Source organism: Centroberyx affinis, unplaced genomic scaffold, assembly GCF_046629955.1.
Source record: "Centroberyx affinis isolate AG114_WGS23_722 - 3 ecotype Tasmania unplaced genomic scaffold, CSIRO-AGI_Caff_v1 ptg002653l_1, whole genome shotgun sequence".
NCBI classification, from domain to species: Eukaryota; Metazoa; Chordata; class Actinopteri; order Beryciformes; family Berycidae; genus Centroberyx; species Centroberyx affinis.
In genome coordinates this window covers 72501-82028 of record NW_027280845.1, presented here as the reverse complement: position 1 = coordinate 82028, position 9528 = coordinate 72501, and the positions used below count along the sequence as shown (strand labels likewise).

General features: G+C 46.6%; 1 protein-coding gene across 1 annotated transcript in view; it reads left to right on the top strand.

Moving 5' to 3' along the window:
* Nucleotides 1–544: 544 nt before the first annotated feature.
* LOC139657300 (ubiquitin carboxyl-terminal hydrolase 54-like) overlaps nucleotides 545–9528 on the top strand; it is a gene marked incomplete at its 5' end in the record, with an annotated part of 20201 nt that continues 11217 nt past the window's right edge. Inside the window, 6 exons of the mRNA XM_071535087.1 lie at nucleotides 545–713; nucleotides 1372–1572; nucleotides 3498–3632; nucleotides 4804–5515; nucleotides 6133–6266; nucleotides 7476–7634. Coding sequence (XP_071391188.1) covers nucleotides 545–713; nucleotides 1372–1572; nucleotides 3498–3632; nucleotides 4804–5515; nucleotides 6133–6266; nucleotides 7476–7634 — 1510 coding nt within the window. The remainder of the gene's footprint in view (nucleotides 714–1371; nucleotides 1573–3497; nucleotides 3633–4803; nucleotides 5516–6132; nucleotides 6267–7475; nucleotides 7635–9528) is intronic.

The window sequence follows — 9528 nt, the reverse complement described above, 5'->3', positions numbered from 1 at the left end:
TCTGATGTACCAGGTTTTTATTTTAACAAATCAGACAGTTCTTTAAGTCATTATGGTTCTATATAGAACCACTATAGCCTACCCAAAGAACCATTGAATAACCCTATTTTTTGTGTAGAGTAGACTAACTTACCAGACAGCAGCAGTAGTTTTACAGCCAACTAGATGTTTGGAATAGAATCAGACTCCAAATGATAGCTGGTTGTCTGGAAAGCTGCAGCACAATTTGTATTGTAGCAGCTGGGAAGTCTATACCTTAAACATGAATATGTATGATATGAAAGTATACCAAAAAATGAAATATATATTCAGTATGAAATAAGTAAAAATTGACTTTAAAAATTCAAGTTATATGCAATATATAACAAATGAGACAGAATATAGGAATATGAAGAAAACAAATATGTGATTGTACAGCTTATAATGAGCATCGCCCACCAGACCAGATGTTTGGAGGTTGTTCTTCTCGTTCTGGGGGTTTCGTAGTATTTTTGTCAGGTTTTGTGTTTTAATATAGTTGTGTATTTTCGGTCCGGTCCTACAGATTGGTCCCAAGTGGAAGGACGTGGTGTCGCGTTGCATCAAGGGCCACTACCAGCCTCTGCTGCTGCTGTACGCCGACCCGCGGGGAACGCCGGTGTCACTGCAGGACCTGCCCCCCCGCCTAGACCTGCACCACCTCAACAAGACCTACTACGACAGTGAAGACTCAGGTACTATTGATAGTAGTAGTACTGCGACAGCAAAGACTCAGATTACTCCAACACAGCCAGTAGTAGCGGTAATAGTAGTAGTAGAAGTAGTAATGGCACAACAGCAAACCATCAGGTAACTAAACCAGAATTAGTAGTACTTGTAATAGTTGTAGTATTAGTGGTATGACAGTGAAAACTCTCATAACTACAGCACAGTTACTACACTACAGCTTGTAGAAGTACTATTAATACTAGTAGTAGTGGTAGTAGTACTATGACAACAAATACTCTACAACACAGCTAGTACTGGGAGTAGTAGTGGTGGTGGTAGCAGTAGTACTAGCACTAGTAGTAGTAGTAGTAGTAATAGGAGCAATAGTAGTAATTGTAGATGTTGATGTACCAATTGTAGTAGAAGTACTTGTAATAGAAGTAGTGGTAAAAGGATGTAGTACTTTTCTGTTATTGTTGATGTAGCAGCAATAGTTGTACTACTGGTGGTGGTGGTGGTGGTGGTAGTAGTAGGAGCAGTTGTATTACTAGTTGTTATTTAAGCAGTAATAGTAATAGTAGTTGTAGTAGTAGTAGTTGTGCTTGGGTGTGCCTATATGTATATGCATTTACATCACCACTGACTTGTATAATTACCCCCCCCCCCCCACCCCACCCCAAACAGGTCGCGAGCCATCAATCTCCAGTGACACTCGCACCGATTCGTCGACGGAGAGCTACTCGTACCGACAGCCCTCCCACTCCCACCATGAGTCCCTGGCCAGTCACTACTCCTCCGACTCCCAGGGAACCGTCATCTGCATCGATCGTCCTGACGGACCCTCGCACGCCTCCCTCGCCTCGCTCTGCAGCCTGGACACCATAGGTAGGCACTGGGTATAGGTAGGCCCAAGGAACATAGTCCTTCATATTCAGCCTGGACACCATAGGTAGGTACTAACTAGAAGGTAGTAGGTAGGGGCCAAGAAAGACAGTGCTGTGAAACCAGCCTGGACACCATAGGCAGGTACTGGGCAATAGGTAGGGCCAAGGAAGAGAGTTCTGCAAATCCAACCTGGACACCACTGATAGGGCCAAGGCAAAGTCTTCCATATGCAGCCTAGACATTACAGGTAGGGCCAAGACAGATGTCCTCCATGACTAGCTTGGATAAGACAGGTAGGACCAAGACAGAAAGTCCTGTATATCCAGACTAGATACCACAAGTAGGACCAAGACAGTTGGCACTCCATGTCCAGTCTGGACAAGACAGGTAGGGATGAGACAGACCAGTGGTGTCCAGCCATGTGCCAACAGTCTGCAGGTTTTCCTTCCAACCCACATCTACACCAGGTGGTTTCACTCATTCAAGCAGAGAGGGCTCAATTCATCAGTCAAATCACCTGGTGTAGTGTTTGGTTGGAAGGAAAACCTGCAGACTCTTGGCCATCCCTGGCACATGATTGAACACCACTGAGATAGACAATCCTGCAAATCAAGACTGGACCAGACAGGTAGGGCCAAGACAGAGAGTCCTGGGGACTTGTACACCACAGTTAGGGCCATAGCAAACAGTCCTGTATATAGAGACCAGACACTAGAGGTAGGGCACCGAATCAAGGCAATCCAGGCACCGTATCAAGCAAATCCAGCCTAGACAAGACTGGTAGAGCCAAGGCAAACAGTCCTCCATATCTAGCCTAGCGACCACACTTAGGGCAAAGACAGAGAATCCTGCATATTCAGGCAGAACAGGTAAGGCCAAGACAGACGGTCTAACCCAGCCTGGACATCACTGGTAGGGCCAAGGCAAAGTCTTACATATCCAGTGTAGACTCTAGAGATAGGGCCAAGACATGTCCTCCATAGATCCTCCATCTTGGATAAGACAGGTAGGACCAAGGCAGACAGTCCAGTATATCTAGCCCAGGTACCACAAATAGGGTCAAGGCAGCTGGTCCTCCATGTCCAGTCTGGGACAAGACAGGAGAGAGCCAAGAGTCTGCAGGTTTTCCTTCCAATGGTGATCTCACTGATTCAAGCAAAGTGGCAAAGTGTATGAAGGGTTTTCATTCCAAAACTTTATTCTATCCGTTTTGGAAAAATTCTGGTGCCTGCAATTCATCAGCCAATATTTAAAAAAAAACAGATGATTAAATTCTCACAAAACAGAACTATTTTAGTAGAGATCTTAAGATAACTCACAACTTTAATAGGAATTTGGAGTGAACTTTACTTTCATGCCAGCAATGAGTTGATACTGAGTGCGTTCTCCTGCTCTTACCATAGCTGATAGCATAACACACACACACACACACACACACACACAATGCTCACACACTCTCCCCCTGCAGTGTAATGTCGACAGCTTCATCATGTTTTGCTCAGTGTGAATGAAAGCTGTCCTGGCATTCTGCACCACAGACCATCTGCTGTTGTCCTGCATGTTGTTGAGCTTTCAGCAGCAGGGTTGGTCAGTCAGCTGAAGCCTTTCACCAATCACAGGATCTGTTTTCATTTGTTCCTTTATACATTGGATTTGGTTACCTTTGTTATGGCAAGAAAGAATCAATATTTGAATTTTGAAAGTTAATTTCCTCAATTTCCTGACATTGGAATTTTGACAACAAATTCACTTCCTGACATTTCAGTTTTGAAGAAACTCACTTCCTGTGAATGTGTTGACTTGACTGTCTGTAACCCTGCTGTGTAGCCAATCACACTTCTTGCTATTCTTCTTATTCTCTCATTGTGTCGCATGATGTGGTAACCATGTTGTAAACATCCGTTGCCATGGTTCTCGTTGCTAAGGCCAAGTGACGGACAGTGAGCAGCGCCACTCTCTGAGGAAGGGAGGCGGGGCCGGGGATAGGAGGCGGAGCTCTAGTCGCCTCCGGCGATCTAAACCCGACAACGAAGCCTCCTCAGCCGGTTACCACAGCGAGGGTAGGCGGGGCTGGGGCCAATCGGGGGAGGGGAATTAAGGCACTAGGACCAATCACATGGCAGGGAGGAGACTAGCTTCTGTATAAAGCAACTTACATCAAGTTAATGTTGACTAGAAGAGCTAGAGAGAGAAGTCCAGTCTGTGATGAAGCTACATTAGCCTCGTCGCTAACGTTAGCTTCCAGTTGAGTTTTGACAGTTTGCTAACAGACTCGTCTGCTCAGTTCTCACAGTGAGACAGACTTTACAGCCTTAATGTCCAGACTTGTGTTGTCACCATAGCAACTAACACTTAAATTTCCATAAGTACATTTTATGCTGTACTAGACAATTTACCGATTTGGCAAACAGTGGAAAGACCGTTCTATCCATTCAAGTTCTGTTATTGTTCTGTAACTTTGAAAAGTAATGTACGCCAACTTTTATAAACTGGCGTATGATAACATGTAAATGAGTGACATTACCTAGTAGAATCAGCTTCAACTCCTAGATCACCAACATTGTAAGCAACCAATGATAAGTCAGAGGTCAGAGGTCAGAGGTCACAGCACCCTGACCATATATGGAAGAAATACTGCTGTGAGTCTGATAGGGAAGTGAAGGGAGAAAAGACATCCTGTGCTGCCGTTATCATTTTGATTTTGCTCAGTTCAGCATCGGCCATATTGCATTTCCATTCTGAGTTCCTTCATTCATTTCTAATATTGTCATTCCTTTAATATAATCTCTCTCTCTCTTCCTCTCTCTCTCTTTCCCTCTTTTTCTTTCCTAATATCTTCATCTCACTCATCTCATGTCATTCAACGCTTACCTCTTTTCCTAACTCTTTCCATCTCACTTATCTACTATATATCACTCTCTCTCCCTCTGTTCTCTCCCTCTCATCCTTTCTTCACCCTTTTTTCACCTCTCTCCCTCTTTTTCCTCCCTCCCTCTCTCTATTTTCTCTCTCTGTATCTCCTTGTCTCTCTCCCTTTCTTTTATTCTTTTCTCCCCCCTATTTCCTCCCTCTTTCCTCCTTTTTTTTCTCTCTTCTCCCTCTTCCCTTTTTTCTCTCCCCGTTTCCTTCCTCTCCTCTCTCCTCTCATCCTACTCTTTCTCTTCCATCTTTTCCTGTTCTCTCCCTCCTCCTCCTCTCTCTCTCCTCCCTCCCTCCCTCCCTCCCTCCCAGGAGAGACGTTGAAGGAGCAGCAGGCTCCTCGCCCGCTCCCCAAGCTCTCCTCCTCTTCCTCCTCCTCCTCTTCCTCCTCCAGTCGGCTGCGGGACTTCAAGGAGACGATGAGCAACATCATCCACAGCCGCCCGCTCTCCTCCTCCTCCTCTTCCTCCTTACCGGCCGCCGTCATCGCCTCAGAGATCGCCTCCTCCGGCAACAACAACCACCTCCCCCCCGCCGCCGCCACCGCCTCCTCCTCCTCCGACAAACCCCAGGACTGGGAGGCGGACAGCACCAGCAGCGAGTCCAAGTCCAGCTCGTCGGGCGGGGCGGGGTCGGGGGCGGGGGCGGGACGGTACCGGCCGGCCTGGAGGCCCCGCAGGGAGACGCTCAACATCGACAGCATCTTCAACCGGGAGCGGCGGCGGCGGCAGGCGGGGTACAGCCCGCTGGGGGCCGTCCCGTCTGAGGACTCTGGAGCTCCCGCCGCCACCGCCTCGCTCCCCGCCCTGGAGGAGGCCACGACGGTCAGGTTGGGCTCGTCCTGGACGCTCCCCGCCCCCTCCAGCAGGCAGGGGAGAGGGGGGGGAGGGGGGGGAGGAGGTGCAGAGCTTCCCCCTCCTCCCCCCCCTCCTCCCAGGCTGATCCAGAGGATGGAGAGCGGCTATGAGAGCAGTGAGAGGAACAGCAGCAGCCCGGTCAGCCTGGACCTCAACCTGGCAGAGAGGTGGGGGGGGGCACACACACACACACACACACACACACACGCAAACACAAACACAAACACACATATATCATACATAGATAAACACAGACAGACTCACACTCCCTCTCTTTCTCTCTCTCTCTCTTTTTCTCTCTCTCTCTCTCTCTCTCTCTCTCTCTCTCTCTCTCTCTCTCTCTCTCTCTCTCTGTCTCTCTCTCTCTCTCTCTCTCTCTGTCTATCTGTCTCTCTGTCTCTCTTTTTCTCTCTCTCTCTCTCTCTCTCTCTATCTCTCTCTCTCTCTCTGTCTCTCTCTCTCTCTCTCTCTCCCTTTCAAATTCAAATCTGCTTTATTGGCATGACAGAAAGGATCTGTGTTGCCAAAACATTTGCAAAGGATAGAGTCAAATAAATAATGGATAATAGACAAACAACTCTACTGCTGCTCTAGATTCTACACAGATCAACAATAGCATGTAAAAGCATAGTGGCATATAAAAGAAATTTGATACATTCAAAACATTTGAAGTCATTGTATAACAATACAGGACACTGGGAGGGGTGAACAGACAAGATTTACAAAATCATTTTCAATATTTACATTTTACTTAATTTTACTCTCTCTCTCGCTCTCTCCTCAGGGAGTGTGTATTGAAGAAGCCTTCCTCCTCCTCCTCCTCTTCCTCCGGTCCGGCCTGGAGGAGCGTCCGGTCGAGGAGCAGCGGAGCTCTGCTGCAGGAGCTCAGCTCCTCCTGCAGGGGGAGTCTGGGTACGGGCGAGTGTGTGTGTGTGTGTGTGTGTGTGTGAGTGTCTATTGAGTGTGTGTTTTGTGTGTGTGTGTATCATAATCATAACAGCGGTTGTCTTTAACAGGTTTGATCTCAGTTCAGACTGATTTTCAGCATCAGAACTAGCCGCTGTGTTAATGGGCCGGTAGTTTCAGTGTTTGGGCCAGTGGAAAAATGTAATGAAATCTGTCCTTCAGTTTTAGTTTTCCCACTCATTTTTTCTATTTTTTTCTCATTTTCATTTCTATTTGAGTTTATGACAGTTTATGTTTTTTTATGCCTCTGCACCGGTGACAGCCTGACCGGAGGCTTTATGTTTCGGGTCGTCCGTCCGTCCGTCTGTCCCATTCTCGTCAGGAACGCCTTGAGGGAATTTCTTCAAATTTGGCACAAACGTCCACTTGAACTCAAGGATGGACTGATTAGAATTTGGTGGTCAAAGGTCAAAGGTCAAAGGTCACTGTGACCTCACAAAAGACGTTTTTTGGCCATAACTCAAGAATTCATACGCTAATTATGACAAAATTTCACACAAATGTCTAATAGGATAAAATGATGAAGTGATGACATTTTATATCCAAAAGTTCAAAGGTCAACTTCACTGTGACGTCATAATGTTTTGCTTACCACTGTAGCTGAGAAAACCATCTTGGGTCATTCTACAGAAACGGTGGAAGTGCTGTCACTTACTTTTGCAGACACCAAAATCCTTTAAGTTGACCTAATAATCACATTAATTATATATGTTCAATAAATAAAGACTGTCCTTGCAATGATAAAACAAAGTTTATTGGCGGAGGCGGTTATTTCTAGTTTAACACCTAGTTTTCGTCTTTGTTTTAGCTGATGATAATAACCTCAGTAACTTCTGAAGGAATATTTCCCTGAAAACAAATCATACATAGACTCAACATAGTGAAATGCCTGAAGTGTAAAAAAGTGATTTGAAAACCCAAACTCAGTTCTGTAAATCTATAAACTGGATCGCAATCCACATTTTGTAGATGCAATCCTCAGTTTATGATTATGAATCCACCATTCAGGTCTATACAGACAGACTGTTCACAACTCTGGAAACACATGATTACGTTCCTGAGTTTTGGCGGGTATATCTGTGACTCATCTCCATATGTATATTTATATCTGTGTGTGTGTGTGTGTGTGTGTGTGTGTGTGTGTGTGTGTGTGTGCAGCAGCCGCGGGCCGCAGCGAGCTGGACGAGCTGCAGGAGGAGGTGCTGAGGAGGGCGAGGGAGGAGGAGCAGCAGCGGCGGCAGGAGAAGGAGAGGGAGGCGGCGCTCGGCTTCAACCCCCGACCCAGCAAGTACCTGGACCTGGACCAGCTGCAGATCCAGGGTACACACACACACACACACACACACACACACACACACACACACAGAAACATAGTGTACACAGTCTAGTGTGATGACTTGAATTGTGATGTTGCATTTTCACATTTTAATTTACAGTTTAAGTCACAAAAAAAACGAATTTGAAAAAAACAAATCTATCAGTTGCTTAATATGTTTAATATGCAAGGGTTAATAAACTCAAATTAGTTTGCATTGCTTTGGAAAAGTCAAGTTCATTTCAGTTTACAATGAATAATTGACCTTCTTCATATGGCGGCCATTTTGAACACTTGGGGTGGGAAACTCATGTAGAATTTCAGATTCTCCAGGGAAAAACACTTTAGAAACAAACGGGTCTCAAGAATCCAGAGGATGTAGATTCACATTTCAATATATTTGTCTCATTATCTCCAGCTGCCACAGTCTGGCCTGGGCAGCTAGCTAGTAGCTCACTAACTAGTGAGCTAGGGAGTCATTCCTATGTTCCCAGGGTCCTATGTTCCCCAGATTTATATGGCACATAATGGGAACATGACAAAGGGTCCTATGTTCCCAGGGTCCTAAGTTCCCAGGGTCCTATGTTCCCAGGGTCCTGTGTTCCCAGGGTCCTAAGTTCCCAGGGTCCTATGTTCCCAGGGTCCTGTGTTCCCAGGGTCCTAAGTTCCCAGGGTCCTGTGTTCCCAGGGTCCTAAGTTCCCAGGGTCCTATGTTTCCAGGGTCCTAAGTTCCCAGGGTCCTATGTTCCCAGGGTCCTGTGTTCCCAGGGTCCTAAGTTCCCAGGGTCCTATGTTCCCAGGGTCCTGTGTTCCCAGGGTCCTAAGTTCCCAGGGTCCTGTGTTCCCAGGGTCCTAAGTTCCCAGGGTCCTAAGTTCCCAGGGTCCTATGTTCCCAGGGTCCTAAGTTCCCAGGGTCCTATGTTCCCCAGCTCTATATAGCACATAATGGGAACCTGAAAAAGATGTTCCCCAGCTCTGTATTCACTTAATATGGTTAGTTAGGGTTGGGGTTAGGGTTGGTAGGGTTGGTTAAACATAGGACCCTGGGAACATAGGACCCTGGGAATATAGGACCTTGGGAACATAGGACCCTGGGAGAGCACATATGTAGAACTGGGGAACATAGGGCCCTGGGAACATAGATACGCTCCCGTAAGCTAGGCTAGCTTCCCTGCTAAATTCCAGCAGGTGTGGCTGTTGTTCCTGAGCTTGCTAACTAGTCTGATAACTGTGAGGTGAAGTGAAGTCCTCACTTCTGTGTTGAGCGAACACTCGTTTTATACAGAAGACAGTCTTCTGGATAGAGTTTCCAACCCCAAATGTTCAAAATGGCCGCCATGCGAATAAGGTCAATAGCTTTAAATGCAGTGAGGAAGGTGGTGGAAAAGTTGTCTGCACTGACCTGAAGGAAAACATGAGGCTGAACTCGCTAACAGAGTCAAACACTAACGTTTTCTCTTATTGCGGCTTTAATGTGAGCTGAATGCTAACCCTGAAATGAACCTGCTCCACTGGTCGCAGTTTGGGATTTTTTCAGGTTTTACGTTGAAGGCGGCAGGGTGTTGTTTTGTTAAAGCACCTTGGCTGTGAAGCATTGTGGGAAACTCTGAGTCTCTTGCCCTAGGCTTCACTTTAACAGACCAGATATCAGGGGAATTCAAACAGACAGAAAAAATACAAAGGAATTTCCAGTGCCGATCCCTAGTAAGGCGTGTTTTACTGGATATCAGCTCAGGGTTTGGCGTCTGTGTGCGTGTGTGTGAGTGTGTGTGTGTGTGTGAGTGTGTGTGTGTGTGTGTGTGTGTGTGTGTGTGCGGTCAGCAGGTGTGTGTTGTGCTGGACAACAGGAAGGTTCCTCATTGAGCGGCTGAAAGGCTCCGACTCAGCGCCGCCAAACAA